Raw genomic sequence first — 25,730 nt, 5'->3', positions numbered from 1 at the left:
CACCTGACCCATCCTGACCTCAAGCTTGGGCTTGTGTCTCCTTCCCTGGACAGGTGTCTATAGCTCTCACTGTCCCCACGCTGGACAGTCTCTCGATACACAGCCCCCTGGGTGGCTGCTAGTCCAGGGTTGTCTACGTTTGGCCTCAGGGCCATCGCTGAGCTGCTTATCTGCATTTTTAGAAAAAAAAAAAAACTCAAAAATTGAAAGACAAGAAAACTCTAGGAAGATGGGACTAGAATAGAAACCAGCAGACACGAAGTACATCACAAGCACACTTGAGAAAAAAAAAAAGAATCCTTGTTCAGTGAGCAACCAGGTGCCTTGTTACTGATTGGTGATGGATAGGAGAAAGGGACCTAGCAATCTAGCAGCAGACCTCAGACCGATCCCAGCACTTACTTTGCCTCCCACTGCTGGGCGGCAGGAATGAGAGCATCTTATTGCATGTCTCCGTGCGCTGGTTTCCTCACCCGCAAAATAATAAGAGGGCCATCACTGTAGGAGCCATGGCAGATGCACAGTAGTAAATTTGCTAATGTATTAACCACAGCCATTATTGCTAATCAATGAGCCTCTGAACGTAGTCTAAGTACCGCTAACTCTTTGGCCTCGTCCCGTCCTTGCTTCCTGTAGCTCTCTCCACTCTACTGACCCTTTATTCTGTTGCACCCTTGCCATAGGGGTGTGCACACCCCACGGCCAATGGCACAGCCCTCTTCTCCTTGAAGGGCCTCTCCTGGCTGCACTGTCTCAAGGAATCCCCTCCCATAACACCCTCGGTCCTGTCTCACTTTGCTCATACTGCTCAGAGCTGTGTGAGAGCTTCTCACTTATGTCTTTGGTTGTATCTTCCTTCTCGCCAGAATGTAAGCAGCATGAAGGCAAACACTTCACCAGCTGCATTCAGCTCTTGGGAGCACCTGATTTGCAAAGGACTTCAAAGGAATTAATAGATCCTGTTCTGTCCTCATTTCACTAACATTCATGACACCAACCAATGGAAGTTGTGGTAGTCAATGTTCAATGAAAATGGTGGGAAAAGCAAGCAAAATTTCAATTAACTCCTGCTTTTATTTCTCTGTGAAATATAGAACTACAGTATAAAAAAAAAGTGGTTAGTATTAAAGCAAAGTAGATAATACTTAAAGTTATGCCACAACAAAATATTCAATCAGGGTGAGAGTTGTAAATTTAGAATGAAAATTGATAGCATGTTTTACATAGAGACAAAAATTGAGGCTGTGCACAGAGACTTATAAATCCTAAATTCATTCTAACAAGAAGGAAAGGCAAATGAATATCTCACAAGGTAGCCTGGTCCTGCTGGGTGTTTGTATGTTTTTGAGCTCTGAATTGGCAGTTGTACTAAAAGCAAACAAAAGAGGCTCCTCTATTTGTCCCTGTCTGGAAAACTTTACCCGCCCACAAGGACTCAGGCCTGGCATTTCAATCACTGCAATTTCCTGTGGCTTAAAATTGCAGAAATCTGCTGGGTAGCAGGCCACCTTCGGTCTGTCTTTAGTTGGTGCTTAAGAACGATGCCAGCCAAGGCCTAGGAAGAGATGAGGGCCGGAAGCCAGGGGCTTTCAACCTCTCCACAGTTGCAGTTTGACCAGCATCACATGCTGCTGTAGGTAGCTGGAATGAAAGGAATAATCTAAGAACTCCTTACCATTCAGGAACTTAGTTTTTAAAAGATTAAAAACTATTTCACAGTGACTCAGAATTATCATCCAATTGTAGGCAAGATACAGAAAAGGAAAGGGAAAATGAAAATTACCACTATTTATTCTGTGAGATTACTCAAACTTCAAGTGTATTTGATTCCAGGAAAAAAACCCACAACAGTGTGGGTATATTCTAATAAGGCAATAATTACAGAACACTAATGACAAAGGTCTCAGATTTTCTCAGAAAGCTTTATTTTGACAAATGTGAGCTTCTGAGCCTGTACTTTTTATTACTAACAGAAAAAAAGAATGAGATTTTAGGACCACTGAAATTTCTGCCTGACCCAATGCTAAATAACACCTTAACATAAGTGTTTGTCTTCTCTATTTTAATCATGAAATTCCTAGTTAATTTAAATAAATATGACAATTTGGTGTAGCTTGCTCTATCGTAGTTTTTTGAAATAGCCAAGTGGCTCTTAATATTCTGTTTTTATACTTCTTTGTATAAAGCCTAACAAAGTAAACTAGTTGTTTATAGGCAGGCTAGATGTGCAATTTTTTAAAACTATAAAATATCCGTGTCCATTATAAAGATGAGGAAACAGGTTTAGAGAGACAAAGTTTAAATGTTATGTTATTATTTAGATTCTCAAGTTGTAAGAAATAAAGTTCTTTGACCTAAAGTCTGAAATTTCTTATTCATGCCAGTTTTGAAAACTCTGCTACAGGAAACCTTGTTATTTTATGTCCTGCTAGTGTGACTGGTGTCCTGACGTCTAGGAAGCCACTGTGATGTTCAACAACATACCCATTCCTCTGTTGGAAATTTCTGTTTACCTGACACTACAGCTTGAAATTTCACCTGTGAGGCTGCAGCCTGAAAGGTCCTTCCTGGCTTCTGCGTCTTTCCTCTGATGAGGACCCAGCTCGCTGGTGGCCGGGGCATTGCCTGAGAAAGGGCAGCAAGTTCCAAGTGCCACGCATGAGCCCAAGGTCAGTAGCCACATAGGGCTGCAGTTTGCAGTAGGATTCGAATACATTTCAATTCCATGCTAATGGATTTCTCTTCTACATCTAACTTCTGTGTCCAAACTATCCCTTGCCAACAAACAACTTCACTTTATTTCACATCGATTCCTCCCACACAGTGAAAGGAGCACTGGTTTATAAAATACTGTGGTATCTCGGGACAGCCACGCACCCTAAATGACTATAAAAGCTAATATTTCTAAGAAGCTGACAGAAATCATATGCTAATTTTTAAAGCCAGTTACCTAACCATTAATTCAAGTTTTAAAAAATGTTCCTAATTTTTGCCTTTCCTATTAAGACCTCGTCTGCCTCTTGAAAACCAAAATGATAGATTTCCCTTTGAAAAACAATAAATATAAAAAAACCTTAAGACCAGAGAAAGCACAGAAAAATTAAAGAATGAGACTAACCAGCTAAGTGAACAAACAAACATTTCAACCATACAAATGGATGGCTAAAAGCCGTCACATATAAAAAGAAGAGGATAGAAAATACACCAAATAAAAGCATTCATCTTTTATCTTAAGTATCAAAAATAAAGTTTTACTGGTTGGAGCAATGAGGATGAAGCTGGGACCACTTTTAGCTGCAGAAGTGAAGTGTCAAAACTGACCTGAAACTTTACTTTCGGGTAAAGAAGCAGGGATTGGATTGAATTTCATCCCATAACCAGTTAGAAATAGACAAGTGGATGAAACCAGTTTCCAGGGTGAACAACAGGCGGCACAGGACCAGATTCAGAAAAGGGAAAGAAAGGAGAGAAGCCTTACGACTGATCACGCCTGCTTATTGCCTGCGAGGGTGGTCGCAGGGCAAAGCTCAGGCAGGTGGACTCCTAAATGGCCAGGGCTCCTGCTAGGCTAGGAAGTCAGGCACCAGACTTCTGAGAATCCAAGCACTTAGGATGTGCTGGCTGCAGCGCTGAATAGGACTAAAGCAGAACTCCAGCGATCTGGAGAGGGGTCTTTAGCTACTCTCTGATCTGTCCATGCATGAAGAACCTCCCCAAGGCCAGAGAAAACAGCCCTGGCAAAGACTAGCCTGACCAGAGAAATAACAGCAGCTGAGATTTCAGAGCCACTTGCTACACAGAGTTGGGATCCCTCTCTGATGATGCAGGTGAACATCGCCACTTAACCCGGCCATCACATGACTTCGACTGATGTCAAAGGTACCTGAGCAGAGGCACAGTACACATCTATTCTACCTTCTGCATGGCCCAAGATGTTTATACAGTACATTCTAGAAAAATGAGCTAAGCTTGAGCTGCTGTAGGTTGTGCTACAATCCTAGAGTCTAAGAGACCCAACCACCACTGCTATGTGGCTTAGCATCAAAGCAAGAGAATGAAGCAGGTATAGTTGTCATTGGGGAGAGCTCCTTGTCCTCATAGCCCCATCCCTTTGCTCTTGCTGGAAGACCCAGGCTCATTTCTGACCTTCACATTGCATGGTGCTGTGGCAACCATCCAAAGCCTGGACTAAATATCTGTGTCAAGAGGGAGTCTGTTTTCTTTCTTTCTTTCTTTCTTTTTTTTTTTTTTTCGGTACTATGGATTGAACTCAGGACCCTGCGCTTGCCAGGCAGGCACTTATTCTACAGAGCTATCTCCCTGGCCCTGAGCCTGTTTTCTGAAAAGAAAATTTTTTAAACCTGGATTTCCCAATAAACAATTTTATTTTATTTTGAAGAGTATTTTAGCTATATCTAAAATAGAGCAAAATAGGCTTTGAATGGAAAGCTCATAATTTATACCACACACAGCCTATTTCATTATTCCTTAAGGTGAATATTTTTGAGTTTCAAGAGTATAAATACAAAAGAGGAAAGACTGGGTTTAACCCACTGACAAAAATCTATGAAGCCACTCTGTCAAAATGTAAACGTGTGTTCATCACTTCCAGGTCAGTACCTGTTGCATGACCCATTCTACGGGCTCCCCTTTGCCTTCCAATCCCTGTTGTCTTCCCCACTTCCCCCCTGTGTTCTCCAGGCCCCTGTCCCTCTGCACACCCACCCAACTCTAACCAACCGCACTCACAGAAGCAATCCATAGACTCTGCTATCTGAGGGTATGGAGTGTATAGTCCGAACACTTGAATTTGAAGTGGGGCTTTGTCACTAACTAGCTATGTGACCTTTTGCAAGTTACTTAAGCTCTCTGTGTCTCAGTTACCTTATCTGTTAAAGAAAAACATTAACACTATGTGCTTGGTAGAGTTGCTGGGAGGATTATTGAGGTAATGCTCCTAAAGCTATTGGCCCTGAGCTTAGCACAGAGCAGCCTCTCCCTAAACGTGAGCTGCTGTTAGTAATCGTCCATCTGTTACTCGGGGCTTTGCTTGGTGAACCGCAAGGTGATGGATTCCGATATTCATTTATTTTTCCAGAAAGGAAAAAAAAATGGATAGGACAGACTCTAAAATCAAAAACTATAGAAAGGAAGGGTCATTATGAAGGTGCTAGGATACAAAAACTTGAGCCTGAAAGCCCTGTTTCATACTCTGCCTATCCCCAGGCCCCTTCTCAGAAACATGCTGAGAGAAAGCTTCTGTATCTTGAGTCCTCGGGCTTAGAACACGGCCTCAGTTCTGGATAAGCAACACTACGTGCAGTGTTACTGTGGGCTAAGATTCAGTTCGTCCTGTAAGCCATAGTGTAATGCAGCAAAACATCAGAAGCAGGAAAAACATCATGCAACTTATTTTTTAATAGGCTGTGGAAACTGTGAGGAAGCCTATCACATGAGGGATGAAGTGCAGTTTACTCACCTGCAGGAGTCTACTTGGCTGATTAAGGTTTGTCCCTTTTGCAAAACCCCGGCTGTGCACTCTTTAATTTCTCTGTGTAGTTCCTCCTGCCTCGCTGCCAACACAGGCAGACTTAAGCCCTCTGATTTAAGGAGCTTAAGGTAAGCTTCAATTCTTCCAAGTACATCAAATGCCTGCCAAAAAAAATATACTTTCAGTTTCTGCTCTTCTACTTTAAAATTTACATCAATGTGTACATGAAACACTAGCAATGAAACCAGGCCATTCAGTTTATTAATTCCAACACAACATAGAATCAAATATCTGAGTCTTAGAGAATAGCTGAGGGGTTTTTAAGATTCCATTTGGGAAAACTGATCACAGGTTAGTCCAGGATAAATAGGTGCCAACACCATAAAAGTACCAAGATAGTGTAAGCTGAGAATAGAGCTATAGGATACAAATGGTTCTAGATGTGTGGAATTTGCAGGGTCTAGTTTGTATTTTGTGTAATTATGGTATATACAAATAATAGATGAGTTATTTAAAAATATTACACAGCCCTTTGTGACCTGAACATCTTCATAATGGTCTTAGGAGGAAATTTCCTAATAAACAACACTTCTATTTGGAAATGCTATAAGTAAATATTCAAAATATTATAATGTACATTTTTCCTTGTCTTTTCAAATGTAAGAAAAGACTTTTATTTTCCAACTTACTCCAAGCCATCCATCTGCCTATAGAGATTAGAACTAAGTTTTAAAGCAGTACAAGAGAAATACCAAGGCAATATTTAATTTCTGACATATAAAATAAGATTATGCAGAAAAGAATACAGCCTTGCCAACCAAGATTGTGTCTGGAGAGAAATTTTATATTCTTTCATTTCTTGCTTGTATTAGCAGACCAACTACCAATCATAGGAAATTAAGATTGTAGAGTTAACATAGAAGATAGGAACCATCCACCAGCCATTAAGGCTCCCTTTGCATTAGAGTGGAGGAACAGATGATATAAAGGCAATAAGGCAGGTCCATGTTAATATGGGGGAGCAAGGGGTAATAGTCTTCATAGGTCTCCTGATCTCTGATGTCTGGGACGAAGAGCAGGTGAGTTAGGGAAGCCAAAGAAAAGCTGAAGAGCGAGAAAATTCTTGTACATTGACACTCAGCACCATGGGAAGAAGCCACCTTGATGAAACCTTCATGCCAATCTAGAGAGTGCTCTTGCCACAAAAAGCCTGGCATTGCCATTTAGTCATGCAGGGCCTCAAAGTCTAGCTTTCCTACACTGTTGAGTTGGATCCATTGAGCTTGGCAGGGGCCACTAGATTATAGCAGGAGGACCAAACAGAAGACTCCAGGGATCCCAGATGTGGGAGATGAGGACAGATGGACTGATATGTCTGACACTGTGGAGGCCTGAGGGAGCCTGGGGGAGTGAGGCTGAGCTGACATTCAGGGAACCCAGTTTAAGTGGATATAGAGGTTCCAGCCATGGGGATGTGTCAATGTACCCATATTCCTGGTATCTGGGCGCTCTTAGGAAATGAGTTTTAGTGAAAGACTGGAAACTGGACAAAACTGAAATTTACCAATGAAGTCTCTCAAATGTTTTTTATTATATATTAATCCTCTACTCTAGCTCAGCAGACTAAAGCGCCTTAGGCAAGCTTAGGCAAGAACAGGGACCGCAGGTTCGATCCCAAGCACCACATGCCATGCCAGCCTTGCCCCCATGGCAGGCTGAGCCAATCACACACACACACACAAATATTCTATTCTACCACCAATGTGCTCTTGTCTCCCAAGTTTGTTCTTTTCACTTCACTAGCATATTTAAGATAAAAACATTTTTATTTATTGAGCAGCTTTGAGGGAGGAACGACTGCAGTTGAAGGAGGGTGGATTCTGTGATTGTGTCCACACTGTGTGCCATACGATTGCTTCTCATTCAGTCAACAAACATGATGGAAAGCCTGCTGCATCCTCAGCATATTGTTCTTAATAGTCTTGGGAGGCAGCAAAAATTATCCCTGTTCTACTAGCAGGGAAACAGTCTTAGAGAAGTCAAACTAATTTCGCAAAGTCCCAGTTCTTAATGGCAAATCTGGTGCTTTTTAGAGTTTCATGTGGCAAAGAACTACTATAGGAAGCATAGGAAAGAAGAGTTATTTCAGAAAAGCTTGTTACACTGGGTTGAAAAAAACAGTGTTTTCAAAGTTACTCCTTGTAAAGAACGCATCTGCTTTTCCTTCTATAGGTGAGAAAAGATATAGAAAAAAGTTGAAAGGCTGAGACAGAGAAGGATAGAGAGAAAATGTTCTCTTTATAGGCCTGCAAAAGAAGAACAATTTCTTTTAAAAGAAACTGAACCTAAAGAATTATTTCTTATTTGATCCATTTTCTTTCTTGTGGTTGACAATGCCAAGGCAATGAGACCCTGATGCTAACAAACAAGATGGTCGGACAGTTCTCTAGGGCCTTCTGTCACTCACAGAAACCTTGGGTAGCAATTGCTTTTAAAATTTTGTTTTTACATTTTAAAAGTTGCAATACACATTTTGAATACAGCAGAGCTTTTTGCTAATTGAAAGCTAGAAAGTCAATGTCGAAAGCGAGAATCTGAACTCCTGACAACCAAATTGAGCACTTAAGTCACCCTTAAAGGATCAAGACAGGCAAGTTAATGCTTATACTAAGATATATTCACATTTAGGATTGAGACATCCTGAGCTACACTAAAGGAGCAAATAAAAGAAACATCCAAGAGCCAGATTGTTCTCTCTTTTCTTCCTTTAAAATAATCCTTCTGCTCCTAGCATGAAGGAGAAAAGAATAGAGAAGGAGGGAGTGCTTTTTCTTGCCTGTAAGGTGAGCTCCATTTTGTTTTAATGTGAGGCCATTATAATCTTAATACATGTTGTGTTTGTTGTTTTGAGAATCAAAATTAAATAAGAAACACATTAAAGTAACTCAATCTGTTGGCGGACACCAGTAGGTGTGCAGGAAGCCTTTGCTGGCTGTTATTCTAAATCTCAACTGATGATTGAACACATCTTTCAGAAGTCACTGAGGAGGACATGGCCACCTGCTGCCTGCCACTCATCCCCGGGGGCCTTTTCTCTGTGGCCCAGCTAAATAGCTGTCATTCGCAGACCCCCAGGCATCTCCATAGGAGTTAGATGCTAACGCCACAAGGCTATTAAATGCATGTGGGATATCTCATTCCTGAGTGGTAGGGCATACATATTATTTCCTAGTGGGATAGAAATAAATTAAAGGGTCACACAATCACTAGAAGAAGGAAGCCATGTATCTGAGGAAAAGAAAACCCATAACTTAGAATCAACTTAGCCAAAATTTCTCCCAAAACTGCTCTCATAGGTCAAAGTGTTAGTAAAAGCATATTGTAATGAATTGCTCAGGGTATCACGTATATTAGAACCCAGTTTAGGAAGGAGATGAGCGATTTTATTCCCGCAGCAACTCAAGAAATGCACTTGTAGCCTACCTGGAGATAGGGCTGGGGATATAGCTCAGGGGCATAAGCACCTGCCTGCCAAGCACAAGGTCCTGAGTTCAATCCCCAACACTACAAAAGGAAAAAAAAAGAAAGACTACCTGGAAATAAGGTAAGCTGGATGCCATAGAGTTTCCTTCCATTTAATCTTCACTGAACCCTAATGGGAATAAGCTGTAGACTCAGAGATAAGAGCTAACCACCTAGGCTTCAAAAGGAAGCCTTTTAAAAGATTGTACTGCCTGCGACTGACTGGTCGATATGCAGAGCTCCTGTTATTACCACGTAGAATATGATGAAGAATCCATGTACCCATTGCCGAATGACCCAAGTATAATTGCTCTCACTCAACCCCAAATGGAACAGAATGCTTTCCTATTCATTACGCCCACAGGGGTGTGATCTACTGCATCCAGCCCTGAAAGCATCCCTTTGTAGCACACACCACGCAGCTCAGACTAGCCCTGCCAATAAGAACACGGGACCACCCACATAAACTCCTTTTGAATTAGTAGGTCCCCCTTTAGTTTTCCCTCTGCACAGCCCCCTCATTTTTCAAACCTTATAAGTACAGGTCAGATAAATCTTTGATGAGTGGATTGGGAGAAAAGGACACAAGTACAAGATAATATTTTCTCCCGCGGGGTTCGAGCTCTTCTTGGCCACCTTGTAGAGTACACATCTCAGCTGCTTGGCACAGGAGGAGGAGGCAGCCGCCACTCTTTTGCCCCTAATTTGGAATAGACTAAAGAGTTGCTTCCCCGCCCCCCAAGAGACTATTAAAAATATTTTCTTTTCCCTTGTTAAGTACAGATCCATGGCAGGCTGTACTACATTAAGTAGAGATGGTATCAGGGCACGGCACATTGTATTCTTTTTGGACTATCTACCAGACAAACAATGTCAATAAGAACCAGGCTTCGCTCACATTTCTTCTATCTTGTTGTTCCACAAAGATGCTCAGTGAGTGATGTTGTTAGTTTCTCAACTAATTGATTTGAAAAGAATCAACATTGAACAACAACAACCACAGAGCAAAAACTACAGGGAATCTTGAACATAACCAAGGACGGAAAACTCCAATCAGCTGCTAAGGAGGGACGTGATCTCACCCCCTATGGAGATGCAGCTTTTATCAAGATGGAAAGTTTCAGTTTCTTTTCCTGCATATTGCCTCCCACTTTGGGTGGCTCCCAAACTGAAGAGCTGATTCTTGACTCAGGTTCTTGCCAAAGTTGTTCTACCGTTCACACCTATGGAGTCCGGGTCTAAAGGATGATTGAGGTCCTCTCCTAAATTCCGGCCCCTGTTGTACTGCTGCCTATTCCCTGCATCCCGAGGTTCCTCCTGCAGGCCCCAGCCCCCTCCTTGTTATGGGAGGATTTGTGCTGCTGAAAACGAGGGTTTAAAGCCATTAGTTCCTAATGCAGTTTTGCCTCAAATCCCAAAATCTGAAAACAAATAGAAAAGGCGGAGTTTTAGGTTAAAACTGGCCTATATCTAAAGCATTTGATCAGTGAGGAATGGAGGAAGTTTACATATTGATCCTCTCTTTGGTTTGAGGCAAATCCACCTTGGAAGTCGAAATTGGATTTCTTAAGTAGAATTTTGGGCTGTTCAGCTATTTTTGGCAATATTTTTTTCGGTATCTTTTATCTAAATTGACATAAATAATTGTCAGGATGATCTTGAGAATATTAAAATGGAAAATATCTACTTACAATGTGTAGAATGTTTATATTTTTCATTTATTCAAAAACTATTTATTGAAATTCATGAGCCATGTTCTCAGCTCCATGCTGGGGATATGAAAATGCACAAAAGCATTTAAGTCACATTAGAATGGTAAGTGCAGTATTAAATGTGTATATAATGACAAAATAATGGCTTGCACTTAGTGAGCGCTTAGCTATTCTCTGCACTAGCCACATATTAGCTTATTTAGACAGCAGGCTGATCTGTGAGGCACATATAATTAGTTCTTCTGTTTTACAGACTGAAAGAGCCAGGTGTAAAGGCAAGTCAAGTAGCTGCTCAAGGTCATGAAGCTAGTGCTGAGACCAGACTCACACCCATTCTGGCCCCCAAGTCTGCGATGGTATTTTCAGCAAAGTGTTATGTTAACATTCCTGAATTTTCATTTAGCACCCTACTATTTTCTTTTTTTTTTAAAATGTATTTGGTTGTTGCAGGTTCTCACTGTTAGCTTGGAGTCGTAGTGATCTTCCTGCGTTTCAGCCTCCCCAGTGCTGGGGTTACAGGCATATGCCACTACACATGTGGACTCTGTGGCCTGCTCAGCCCACCCTGGTGGCAGGGCTGGCATGGCATGTGGTGCTGGGTCCCTGCACTTGCCTAAGCTTGCCTAAGCAGGCACTTTAGTCTGCTGAGCTATCTCGCCTGCCCTTCATGTCTTTTATACTCCAACTACACCCTAAAAAAACTTTGTATAATTTATCACCAATCACGAGAGCTTTTGTTATTTAATTTTGCCTTCCAAGGGTAGACAATGATTATTAGAACTGTTGTATTATAGAAACTCAAGCTGAAAATGTAAATTAGCTTGTCACCAATAGTTATTGTCACAACAACTTTTTCATTCATTCAATCAAATGTTTTATGGAAAAAAATGTAAAACAAAATTCCACAACAAAGTAATAGGACAATAATGATAGTTAATGAATTGTATACTATTATCTTTAAAGTAGTTATTCAGGGTACAGAATATAGGTACTAACATTTTCTGCAACTGACAGTAGCACAAGCCTTCCTTTTCAATAAACAAGAGACACTGATAACATAACTGAGTTGCTTTTTCTTCCTTTTTCCCTTCTATCCTTTCCCCTATCCTACTTTCCTTTTTCCTTGTGAACAATTTCTTTCCATTTCATAACACCTATTGTACATATTAGATCTTATTTACTCTTTCAATTTCTCACACCAGAGAGACAATATGATGTTTACACATATGAGTTTGATTTATTTTGCTATGAGTATGACCTCAAGTTGCATCCATTTACCCATTAAGGTCCCAAGTTTATCCTTCTTTATGCCTGAGTAGTAGAAAGGGAATGAATACCTGGGTTAAATGGAGCCTCTAATCTTATCTTTTGGGGGAATCTCCACATTGATTTCCACAGTGGTTGCACCAGTCTACATTCCCACCAACTGTGGAGAAAAGATCCTTTTTCTTCATAGCCCCTCCAGCATTTGTTATTGGTTGATTTCTTGATGAATAGCCATTCTTTATTTTTTGAACAAAAGCTGGCATTAAGATATAGTCTTCCTCTAAGGAACACAAGGGAGTACAATGGTAATAAGACATAAGCAATTAATAGTGTCTGGAGGTTTCTCAGAGGAAGTGTGAGAAGTCCCTTTGTACAACTCAACTGGCCTTCCCAGATTTGACACAAACATTGAGCTTAAAATGTGTGTTCCTTGTATATTAAAGCAATTAAGCCATCCTCTTTCAAACTAATCTCATCCCAGTCACTTTGGATCAGTCTGTTCTCTTATAGACAGTGTATGTAGTTGATCTTGGAATTCTATAGTACATACTATTATACCAGTCCCAATCATTCAAATGATTATTGACTAGGGAGCCTGCCCCTTAGCTCAGTTCTTTAAGTGGCTGCTTCAACAAAGCAGTCAGGCTCAGGTTGCTGTGGTTCAATCCCCACAACTCAAGCCAGCCAAACCTGCCCTAAAGGCATTCAGAGCAAAAAAAAAAAAAAAAGATTATTGACTAACCCTGAAGTAGTGGGTGCTATGCTAAGTGTTCTAGTGAACACAGAGTAAAATGGAAATGTTTCTTGCCCTCAAGGAACTTAACTTTAGCAAAGACAGCACACTGATCAAGAAGTAACTATAATATAACACAAAATATGTTCACTGTCAATCATAAGATAAAACACACTGCAATTGTGCATGGGAGGAAAATGATGCACTTATGTCTTAGAAGCCCATTAATATCTTTACTGTAAAAGATCCTCATGAGTAAGTGAAAATAAAATTGAATACCTTGATAATTCTTTGTACAGATGAGTTGTGGGCTCCCTGAGAAATTTAACATGTTAAAGCTTTCCTTCTTTTCTACTACACATTTTGATACTTTTATGTTAGTAGTTCAAAAATACTTACTAAATATTTGCTGTGATTGAAAATGTCTGAACTCTAAAATGAAAGGCTCCTCAATCTTACAGTCATTTTGTCTCAGGAGCACAGAGGAAGGTACATGTAAATACTACGTGCTTCTCCCTGTGAACTTTGCTTCATCATACGCTTCCAGCTCCTTTGACATCTCTATTTAAGGACATGGTAGCATCAACTTGGAACTCTTTGACTTGATATTCAAGGCCTTTTCTGAGCCCTTGACTGTTTCTATAGCTTTTGGGTCTCAACTCTGAGTTTATACCTTACTCCCCAGGCAAAATAATTCATGTGAAGTTTGACAAACCCTGACTTGACATCATCGTAGCCTCCCCCATGCCTTTTGGCCCCGTTATTTTCTTTTCTTTTCTTTTCTTTTTTGGTACTGGAGTCACACTCAGGACCTTGCACTTGCCAGGCAGGTGCTGAGCAGCTGAGCTACGCCCCCTGTTCCCCCTTACCCCCTTTAACCATAGCTCAGCATTCATCACCTTGGGAGTCACCTTCTTGGACATGTGTTTCCTTGGGCCAGGTTGAGCATCTCCTCCAAGTTCTCCTCCCTACTGTTCTCGCTTATACCACCCTAGATCTCCTATAATGCATCCCACTCCTATCACCTGGCCCCTTTCCTGGACTAGACTGAGAAGGGCTAGAGGGCAGAGATTCTATCTGTCATGGCTTATCTCATGTATTCATTGAATGCCTGGCAACAAGAGGAACACAGGCATTCCTCACTTAATGAACAAGAGGTGCCGGTGGCTGTGTCATTAACTGCATTGGTCTCTAACTGAGGCACTGAATACGGTAGTATGTTTGCAATATGCGGAACAAGGAAGTGGTCAATGGAAACACCAACGTGATGACTTTGCTTTGATTTGCATAACTCTTACGTGTAGTACCATAATATGTAACAACACAAAACTATGGTACTGTACTGCACAGTACAATCAGCAAAAGGCAGAGCACTGTACTGAAGAAGTCACCATAAGGTTCCACTCCCACTCCCGGGCCTGCCCTGTAAGTGCAAATGCTAGTAGTAAGTCTGATCGGCAAGTCAAAGTTCTGAGCAGTGTGCTGCTGGGGTGAGCCGGAACGGGCCTTAAATGACTAAGTTGTTAAGAGAGGAAACTCCACACCATGAATCAGCCGTGTGCAAGAGGGAGATGCCCGAGTTGTTTCTAAGAGAAAGGAAGTTGTTCTGGCAAAGAGGAATCTGAGATAAGCTGCCCAAGTATTATGAAAGGGAAAGTAATTACATTTTCCTTGTTATCTAATAACAACTACGTGATTTCTTGAATTCATTTCTATTGCCTTAACAAATTCCTGCCAGATAATATTTTAGGTCCTGTACTTGGGCAGGTTTCCTCTTTCTATTTATACAACAGTTGAACCATTTTAATTAATTCTTTCCCACATCTGGGATTAAAGGTATTTATTTTTAGAATGGTAAAATGATGAATATATGCAAAAAAGTTATATCCCAAACTCTAGGCTTAATGATTTTGCCTTATTCTGAAACAATTTTGCTAATGGCATCACTGCTTAGCACCACTGTAAATATCTTTAAGAGAAAACATGTCTTTGTAAAAGCCACTAAATTGTCAACAGTAGAGGCAGAAGCAATGGAAGCGTAATACTGCCTTGCACACTAACACTTGTAAGTGCAAAGGCTGGTGACCAGCCCAACCTTGCTTCATGTGACCACCCCAAAGTCAGACTGTGCTTATCAAATAGGTTTGACTCCAGTCTCCTCGGTTTGCTTTCTCCTGTGAAATGACGTTCATGGTACCGGAAGGGTGACTTCACAGGACAGGAAACTCTCAGAACCCTGCCTGCAGCTGTGGGTTAGTCATAGCTGTTGTGTACATAGAGACTCATGCCAGGCTGCACTGGAGAGATGTTACATTTATCTCTATTTGGCTCCAAATATCCCCTAAACAATGATAAATGTTTTTCAGATAGTTATTCAATATTTGGTTAGGTTTTTTTTTTTTTGTTTGTTTTGGTATTTTGTTCAGGGTCTCACTACACAGGTTGGACTCGTAATGATCCTCCTGTTTTCAGCCTTCCCAGTGCTGGGATTATAGAAATGTGCCACCATGCCTGGACTCAGTCACTGTCCCAGCGTGCCCTGTGGCAGGGCCTGCACGGCATGTGGCGTCAGGGATGGAACCCCAGTCCCTGTGCTTGCCAAGGCAGGCGCTTGGTCTGCTGAGCTATCTCGCTGGCCCTTGTTAATCAATATTAACCAGAGCATGTTTTTCATCGATGAGCTACAAACACAATAATTTATGATCACAACAGTGAAAATTGAGAAGGGGTCAAGATGAGTTTGGTAACAAGTGTGTTCATATTTTATGCCACATCTTTAAAACTTGTAGCAATGTCTAGTTAGCAGAGGAACTCTGTTCTCATCCTGTGTTCACTGTTGACCCTCATTGGTACTTGTACAATGTGACTTAACAAACAGGCTCTAAAAATGTATGTTAGGTTCTGGAACAACCTGGCTAGACTGTCCCTTGAATCAACAGACTGGTTTATGGCAAACACCAGTAGCCACAGTCCTGCGGCTTGTGTCTCCACATTGCCACCTGCTGTTCAGTCTGGGGCAAGCAGCGGTATCTCAGCTCAAGGGCTGCTTGTGTTTCCCTGAGGAAGAAAGGGTCCTGAGGCTTGGAAGATCCCACTCAAGCCCTTGCTGGATTAAAAAGCGATCAATTGCCCCCTGGAGTCATGGCCTAAGGCATTAGAGCGCTGTTGGTCGTGTGGACAGTTAGATGATAACTACTTTTTATTGAATTTCAAAAGTTGGAAAATACGAGGGCTGGCCAGATAGCTCAGAGGACTGGCGTGCCTGCTTAGGAAGGTGCAGTGACCAGGGTTCACTCCCCAGTGTGTGGTGCTGGTCCCGCCCCCTCCCCAAGGCGTGCTGTGAGGGAAACTGAGACTGGGTGTGATGCACACGCCTGTGATACCAGATCTTAGGAGGCTGAGAACAGGAGGATCACTAGGAGTCAGAGCTGTGTAATGAGACACTGTAGATCCTGTGCTGACTACATTAAAAAAAAAAGTTGGAAAATACATTGCTTATAGATTTTATGTGCATTTTGTTTTCTGATATATCCCCAGCTTTTAAAGCAGTGCCTGATACAACACTTGCTCAATAAATATGTACCAAGTAGGTGAATATCTAAAGGAGAAATACTTATTTTCACCAATTTACTATATTATTTGTTCAATGACTTCAGTAAGAGGAATCATTTATCTATTTATAGAATTGATAGAGATAGGAATGAATGAAAATAAAAGGAAAAGTGTAGAAAGGAGCTATCTAGATGATTATAACCATAATAAAAATCTAGATAAAGAAATATATATGATATTAAAACTTATAAATAATACTTCATTCTGCAGTTAAATTTTGACATTCATCTCTTTCTATTTTTACCATCCGTTTCTGCTTTCAAAAACAAAATTCAAAAAAAGTAAAAAAAAAAAATCTATTTAAAATACCAACTTTTACTTCTTACTAAGCAGACTGTCAAAGTGGCCCCATTTTCTCAGCTCTATATACCTGTGATACTAACCTATGTTTTCACATTGTCATTTGACACAGAAATTGAAAGAGGATATTGATCTAGCTTCAACAAACTTGAAATAAGAAGTTGTTTGCTGAAAAGAAATTTGCTTTAGAAGAGCAGAATTGCTTTTTTAGGAATGTACCTCTGCTTTGTTTTGGTTTGGTTTATTTTTGCGGAACCAGAGATTGAACTCAGGCCCAGGCACACCCTTATTCTACTGAGCCATCTCCCGGCCCCTCTTTTTTTCTTTTAAAGCACCGACTCACTCTTTTTCCCCATGGGGCTGGCACCTAGATCTGTGTGTGTTTGCAAAGACTCTTGTGGGTTCCTGGTGCTACAGCACATCTCACTGGTCTGCTAAGGTGCATGACTCTGGCCCCATTTAATCCCGCCCATTTCTCAGTGTCTTGTCTGTAGCTGGCAGCCTGCAAGCTGAGCATCGCATTCCCTGAGACAAAGAGGCATGCAAAACAGTGGACTCCGGAGCAGAGGTCCCTCACCTGCACGGCACCCTCTGCAGGTACAGGCATCACCAGGCCCACCTGCAGTCCCCTGTGGATCCAGGGCCTGGAAATGCTGCGGCGTTTTGTATGCCCAGTGGCTGCTCGCAGCTCTGACCCAGGAGTCAGCGGGTTTCTGTGAGCATCCACAACACTGTGATAAACTAACACGTCCGCTGGAGAGTCAGGTAAAATCTCAGACCTCTCACAGGTCTCTAATCTTGGGCTTGCTCATAGCAGAAATCCTGAGAACTCTCAGGAAAAAATCAAAATGAAATTTCAGGAGGATGACTTAGTGCTCTGGAGATAAATAACTGCTGACATAAATTTAAAATACTCCTTCATTAGTGTAAACTGGACTTTTAGCCTAGAAAAAAATGTTGTAGGGGATGTTGATGTTTTATTAATTTTTACAACCTAGCTCTTCACTTATTTGTGAATGTTATATTAAAAAATGGGTAAAGCAGTAAGATTTTGTAAAATTTGGAGGTTCCATCATATAAAATAAAATACAAATATTTTTAAAAGATTCCTTAAGAAAGGAGGTACATTCTTTAACTGAAATGGATTTTCCCACTATAGAATTTCATCATTTATTGCACCTTAAGATATAGTGAAGAATTCATTTGAAAAGTCATGATTAAATATCCACTTTTTGGGCTGGGGAGGTAGCTCAAGGGCATAAGTGCCTGCCTGGTAAGCCCAAGGTCCTAATCCCCAGTACTGCAAAATAAATAAATAAATAATTATAAACATAATAAAAATCTGGATAAAGAAATATGTATGATATTAAAATTTACAAATAATACTTCATTCTGCAGTTAAATTTCGACATTCATCCCTTTCTATTTTTATCATCCCTTTCTACTTTCAAAAACAAAATTTAAAAAAAAAATCTAATAAATCTAATATCCACTTTTCAAACTTAGGCTTCTCCTTTTGCTAAGGTAAATATATCCAGTATCCTTCACACTGAATTCTTAGCTTTGGGTTGGGAATTACTCTCCTTGATGCATTAAAAGGGGTGCCTCTTTATTTTTTTCTTATTCTTTTTAAAAATTTTTTTACTAATTTTAATGAGAAAAAATAGCAATGAAATAGTTTCAAAACAGGTTAGTAGGATAGTTATGATAATTAATGCATTGCATATTGTTGTCTTTGTAGTAATCATCCAGAGTACAAGATGTAGACATGATATCTTGTCTAAACAATATTAGTACAAACCTTTCTTCTCATTGAGCTAAGAGAAATTAGCTGTGTATCTAATCTATTGTGTGTGTGTATATATACATGTATATATATTTTTTAAGCTACAAAATGGTCCTCCACTTACATAACCCTTTTTTGTTTTCTTTTGTCCGACATGGGGGTTCCACTGCTATTAGAGAAGCTGTACTGGGAGAAGTCTTTAAAGGACCTTTTCATACTTGATGCCAGTCCAAAGATTGTAGGTACTGGAGCTCAGCAAAATAACCCAATATAGTCCAATAGTCTATAATAGTAGTGGGTCATCAGCAGAACTGGAAATTGTCAGAAGTTGCTGACTTGAGCCTTTTGCAGCTCAGCATATTAATATGGCTTTACTTTTTATACCTCGTGGTTATGCTTTTCTGCTGGATGGTTAAGACCAAGTTAAAGCAAGACCTATATAATTAAAAATGTAACTTTTGTATCTGTCAAGGTCAGTCAAATCCAAGAGGGGTGATTCTAATGCTGTGTGAGTACTGCTTACCTATAGAAAATACTGTAGTACAGCTAATACCGTAACTAATTTGACATTAGCACACCACGGCATTCAACCAATGGAACAGGAATTCTAGAAATCCAAAGTCTTTGGAGTTAAGAAATATAAATTTTTACCAGATCTGACTTGTATTATTGTATAAGTTTGAGAAAGTAACCACTCTTCTCCTCCTCCTCCTCCTCCTCCTCCTCCTCCTCTTCCTCCTCCTTTCCCTCCTTCTCCTCTTTAACTTTTATATAAAATACTCCTTCTCCCTCAGAGTCCAGAAATAATGATCAAAGAAAAAAAATCTCCCTGAAAAACCACCAAGTAACGTTCAGAGAATGCAAGAGCATGAGAATGAAGGAAAGAGGGAAGGAGAAAGAAAGAGAAGCTCTACCCTTCTATCCTGGAAGTATTTGCGCTGTGTGCAGCATGTTCTATAACTGTTTTCCTTGTAAATAATAATAATTAACTCGCAGATGACCCGTTCATTCTGTAAGATGAATGTGTGATATAGATTTAAACACCCTAATTCAAGGATACAACTGCCAATACAAAACACTTAACATCTATTTGCTCAGTATCTCCAGTAATATGCCGTTTCCTCTCTTAAAAAAAGGAACACACAAACAATAATTGGACAACAAATATCTCTTTAACATTTGAACTATAACTCTAGCTCCCTAGTTTTGAATTTTACTATTCACCCAATCAAAAGTAATCACAAAGAAGTTTAAAACTAAGTCACTCTTCATAGGACATGGTACTCAGTGCCGAGGTAACCTTCAATCACAGCAAACCTAGTTTCTAATGGGTTCCCTGTTTATTGTCTACCACAATGTCTATTTTTGAATTGGTAAAATTTAACTCATGAAGACATTCCAACACAGCAATTAGAAAGTAAATAAACAGTACATTGGCGCAGGAGGTGGGGCTGCACCCCTGTAACCCCAGCACTCAGGAGGTGCAGATAGGTAGACCTCTGTGAGTTTGAGGCCAGCATGAGCTACCTAGTGAGACTGTATCTTATATCAGTATATGATATTGGTAAAGTAGAAAGATACCTGCTTCAAAATCTTAAAAGAATGGAAAACAGGCTGGAGTGAGAGCTCGGGGCTGAAGCCCTGGTTTCAATCTCCAGTATCCCCACTATTTAAAAAGGTAAATGACTCCATGAAGAGGAGCCGAGCCATTTTCAAACTCAAGCCCCAGAGAGGAGCCACAAGAACTCCACTGATCTGATCTAAAAGGGCAAGCAGGGGCCAGGGAGATGACTCAGTAGAATCAGTGCTTCCCTGGCAAGCGCAAGGGCCCGAGTTCAATCCCCAGTTCCGCAATAAAATAGTAATAATAATAATAAAAAAAAGGCAAGCAAGGAACAGCCATGACCCAGCCACCACTTCCAGCCTTACAGCTTGTACACAGAAGGTTTGTAACACTCACTACCTGAGAAAGGAAAGAGAACAAAGGCTTTTGCGGAAAATGCTTAAGGTATTTTTTAAAATCTCACTATGTTTCATAATTCCCTACCTCTGTGACATAAACCACAACGGGAGCACAAGTTCCCCACAAGCAGACCGATGTAAGCTTTAAATAAAACTCTCAGGAGGTTATTGTTCTAAGGAAACCTTTGCATGTCCATGCATAGTCTCTTAGTTTTGAGAACCACGTAATGGCCACAAGAGGAAGATATTTTAAAACTTCATTTTGCTGCTGCTCACTTTGAAATTCCTCATGGAGCCCTGACTTCTGTGGGTGCGCCAGCCTGTAGAAATAATGATTCTCTTACTGGTTGGTGGTCAAGAACAACTTTATAAATGGTAATCTGGTCTTTACACTGACCTTGTTAGTACTGCTGAAAAAATCATTTGCCTTATGTAACCAGATCTTTCTTTCCACTATGAGTCGACTCAGCTCATCTTGAAGCCGATTCAGTTTCTGGTTCGAGAGCAGTAGCTGTTCTCTCTCCACATAGTCCGTCAGCAAAATCTCCAGGGCCTGTTCCTTCAGCTTTTCCGCAGCGCAGTTCCATTCCTAGAAGAGAGCACAGTCTTTATTCCTTACCCACATCCCTGTGTCACACAGAATGTTTGTGCCCCTTGAAATTCATATCTTGAAATCTAAGCCCTGATGGGATGGTAGGCGGAGGTGGGCCTTTGGGAATTGATGAGGTTATGAGGGGAAAGCCTTTCTGAATAAGATGAGTGGCCGCGTAAAAGACACCCAAGGGTGTGTTCCAGCTCTCCTCCCTCTCTGTGAACACACAGAAATCAGCAACACCCAATGCAGAAGAGAATCCTTACCACAACCCAACCACCTAGGCACCCTGATCTTGGACTCCCAACTTTCAGAACTATAAGAGACATATTTATGTTATGTGTAGTCAGCCTGTCTCTTACTCTGTTACAGCAGCTCAAACAAAGACATTTATTTCCCCTTTGCACTCATGAAAATGAGAGAACATTTACACGTGCTGAGTGTATAGGAAATCTGTCATATATAAATCACAAAAATTCTGTAGCAGTAAATACCATGCTAAAGTACGGAAACCCCCATGGAGGGTTCAGGTCTACCACCTAGCAACATGACACATGGATGGATTTATTTATTTATTTATTTATTTTATTTTTTTTTGGCAGAACCAGGGATTGAACTCAGGCCCTTGCGCTTACCAGGCAAACACTTATTCCACTGAACTAACTCTCCGGCTGACATGTGGATGTAAATGAAAGACAAAGAGAAAGTTCTACAGTTGGGAGCTCTGGGATGGTCAATATTCCCTATGGAACCACAAGCTTAAAAGCTCATGGCCTCTATTGGTATCATTCAGGGAGGTGGGTGGGGTTCATGATAGAGTATGTATGGAAAAGAAACTTTGCAAGACTTGGCTGTAATGAGAAACAGCAATTTTGTACCAGGTACAAAGGTTCTCCAATTAGCAATGTAACGGACAGTTTGATGCATGCAAGACTGACACCTTTACTGCCAGGAAGGTATAATTCCTAGAGTCCCATGGCCCAGCTGAGATGTTATCTCATGCCTTAGCCCTGGGGTCTCACAGGCTCCTGCTCCAGCGAGCCCCCAGTTCGCTGTCAGTTGGGGAAGGGGAGCAGTTCTCAGCCATGTGCTGCAATGAGACGCGTTGTCTTCTCTGCTGGACTCAATCACATTCTCTTAGCCAGTTAAGGACATGTCTGTTTCAATACAGCCAGCTCTGCACATCTCAGTGAATAGGGTTGAAGAAGAGGTCAAGGAAAGATCAAGGCAAGGGGCTCCTTTTCTCAGAAGAGTGTAGCTTGGTGGGCTCCTACAGTAAAGGTCTGACTACCAACTGATACTTACATAGTAAAAGATATAGAAAAAAATGGTATAAAGCAAAAGGAAGTGAGAGCAGAAAATGACACAGTGCAGCTGAGTGACTGATGGATCTCCTGCTTACTCTAAGCACACACTGCTTCTGTGTCTCTTCCCTTTACCTAAAAACACATCTGATAGAGTCAAAAGCATTTTAAAATCTCTAACTCATTGTGTCCTATTTTTATACACATATGTATGAAAAAGTATCTTTCCCACCCTTCAGCTTGCCTGTCAGTGTGGTACAAGAAAGGAGAAATCATATACCTGTACCTATCCTTTTTGTGTCTGCCCACATATAAAACTGAAAATAATACCTGTTATTAATCACAAAATTAGTACCTGTTAATGCATAGTATTTCCTGCTTCCTGACCCTCATTTTTCCTCTCAGTGCTTCACTCTTAATGACATATAAACATTTCAGAAAAAGAAAAGAGATAGCTTTTTATATAATAATATGTTAGAGTGAAAAACAATGTGAAGAGAACAAAGAAGATCAGAGAATGCCATACATTAACATTCAATTTAATGTTTTAAGGAAAAATTTAAGTTTCTTGTAAAAGGAAGGAAGCCAAATTTAGTTTCACAAAATAATGATTATCTCTAACATCACAGACTTGTTAGTGAAGTTTTGGGTATGCATTTCAATTAAGATTGAGCGGTCAGTATAGGTTATTTGTGAAAGCACAAATTAATACTGGTCTTCAAAAACTCTGTCTGACTCCATCCTGAATCGTTCCCCCAGTGTGCAATGTCCTATTATTAAGTTATCTTTGTTAATTTTTTTAAAAAAAATTTTTTATTTATGTGTGTGTGTGTGTGTGTGTGTGTGGCCAGCTCAGCCCACCTGGGGGCGGGGCTGGCTGGCATGTGGTGCTGGGGGATTGAACCACAGTCCCTGTAGCTTTGCTAAGCTTGTTCTAAGTAGGTGCTTTAGACCACTGAGCCATCTCACCAGCCCCTTATCTTTGTTATATTAGGTTGCACAAAATGAGTATAATTGTACAGAAATTTACCATTACTGTTTCCATTTATTTCGTAAGACATACTAAGTAGCACGTAAATGACACAATGCTTGAATAGAGAGATGTGGGGTATATGATGTAGTTCTTTCCTTTAGCAGCACATCAACTGCTATGTTATAAAAAAAAAGTTAAACTTACCAGTGTTTCAAAAAAAATTTTATTCTATTTTTGTATTTTAGGGAAGGTCCTACAGGGTGTTCAGGGTCTCACTACTAGATCAACTTGTAGTGATCAGCCTGTTTACAGCCTCCCACGAGCTGGGATTATAGGTACACGCCACCATGCCCAGTCTCAAATTTTTTTAAAAAAAATGTATCTAAGTATTAAATACTCATATATACTTATATTATTAAATATGCTAATATAAACACACAGACATCCATAATATGGAAGTGTTTAAAATCACAATTAGCAGGTGTTGAAGGTAGAAGTTGTCCGTGCTTTTTTGTGGTGCCATAGAGCCTGCTCTAGCACTTGGGAAAGAGGAAATATTTTAATTGATGGCTATAAAGATTAAGGCAAGCAGATTGAGGAATTGGATTTATCTTTCTCTCCTTCTCTTTCCTTTTTTAATCACCAGAGAAGAGCATATTACCCAAGGTTATATACCTAGTGCGCGGCAACCCAGGACCAGTTCACAGGTTTGTACATCATGCTACCTTTCAGGGACAAAAGGATGGAGATTCATAACTCCAAATTTCTCAGTGGAGTGCAAAAGAAATACCCAGGCATTGATACAGGCTACATCAAGGTCCTTAGTTTTCAAAGTTTTACATTCATGCTTAAGGAAAAGTAACATATGCCATGAAATTCTTTGGTAAGGTATTGTAGATATCCTTCCCATTTAAAAAAAAAAAACCTATTATTTTAACACAATGAGCAAGCATTTTAAAAGTAGCACAAATTCTGTCCCACACATAACTGACACTCACTAGATATTAGTCTCACTTTCTTCAATCAGTTTTATCATGGTTCATTAATACCCTACAATTTGTTCTTTTTGGATATCTATTTTCCACAGTCCTGAGTTAGTAGGGAAAGTTTCCCAAATTGTTATTGGTCAGTAAGACGTGTTGACTGGTGATATGAGGGAAACAAAGAAAAACAGGATTTACTGCAGTACGTCTCAGAATCTTTAATATGCTGATATCCACCGCTCTCCTTTGGAGGGAAATATGAAGAGAGATATTTTTTACTTTCTTGTCCAGCAAACCAATCATCTCTAGTTTTCTAATCATCTCAGGGACCAAAGGTCTCTCTAGAGATAAGAATCCCTGAGTCATCCTCTGATTTACCCGCCAACATTCTCTGATAAGCCTTTCTTATTTTTTCTCTATCCCTTTAGCTACTTAATCAACCCATTTTCACTCTTTGTACCACTCCTTCCTCGATCTCTTAAAGCCTGTGAAACATTAAACACTGATGAACTCAGGTGAAGAAATGTTGAGCATGTGATGATGCAGAATAAAACAGGTTACTCTGTAAGAAAATTGGAATTGACCAGAACCTTCCTTACTCATTGGAAAAAAAACTACTTAATAGGAAGAACCCAAGGAAATACCTAGAATGGTATGAGGAAGAGAAATGCAGGAGGAATTAGGGTGTGAAAAAATGGTTATTACCTATTGCATCTTCAGTCTGACAATCTTCAATTTTAGAACATTGCCTTAACTGCCTGCAAGATGGTAAGGGTTGATTTTTCTTTCTATAATGTTAACACTGAGCTATATGCTTTATATGTATTATGTATTTTAATATTTAGCAGTATCCTGCAAGGTTGGAATAATTATTATCCACATTTTAACAATGAGGTAACCAGGGCTCAGAACAATTTGGAACTTGCCCAAGGTCTCAGCAAGTAAAGTAAAAGAGTCAAATTTTAAACCAAGGTAGTTTGACTCTACAGCCTATTCTTTCAATCAACATTCCAGGGCCAGCCTGATAGTTCAGTGGACTAAAGCGTCTGCTTCAGGAGAGTGCAGCAGCTGAGGTTTGATCCGCAGTGTACTGTGCTGGCCCCGCCCCGGAGGCACGCTGAGATGGCGATTGAGACTGGGTGTGGTGATGCCCGCCTGTAATCCCAGCACTTGGGAGGCTGAAAACAGGAGGATCACTATGAGTCCGATCTCCATAGTGAGACCCTGTAGATTATGTATTGCCTGTACTAAATGTATATAAAAAAATCATGATCATCAATCAACATTCTAGCCCAACCTCTTTACATAGGTTGTTGCAGTTACTTTTGCATCCCTGGGACAAAATACCGGGCATATACAACTAAAAGGAGAGCTTCACTTTGGCTCATGGTTGTGGTCTCTGGTGGTCTAGAACCCATGCAGAAATGGCATGGTGGAAGGGACAGAGGAGAGAAAAGCCACTCATGTCACAGTGAGCAGGAAGGAGAAAGAAGG

At 40.4% G+C, this 25,730-nt stretch overlaps 1 protein-coding gene across 2 annotated transcripts in view; it reads right to left on the bottom strand.

Annotated features, from left to right (window-relative positions):
• Ccdc141 (coiled-coil domain containing 141) overlaps positions 1-25,730 on the bottom strand; it is a 236,979-nt gene that overhangs the window by 69,711 nt on the left and 141,538 nt on the right. For both annotated transcript variants that reach the window (XM_004634708.2, XM_023719134.1), the window contains exons 7-8: positions 20,782-20,973; positions 5,480-5,652 (exon numbers count right to left, since the gene is read on the bottom strand). In XM_004634708.2, coding sequence (XP_004634765.1) covers positions 5,480-5,652; positions 20,782-20,973 — 365 coding nt within the window. The remainder of the gene's footprint in view (positions 1-5,479; positions 5,653-20,781; positions 20,974-25,730) is intronic.

Source organism: Octodon degus, unplaced genomic scaffold, assembly GCF_000260255.1.
Source record: "Octodon degus isolate 3935 unplaced genomic scaffold, OctDeg1.0 scaffold00065, whole genome shotgun sequence".
NCBI classification, from domain to species: Eukaryota; Metazoa; Chordata; class Mammalia; order Rodentia; family Octodontidae; genus Octodon; species Octodon degus.
This window is presented reverse-complemented; position numbering and strand designations above follow the sequence as displayed.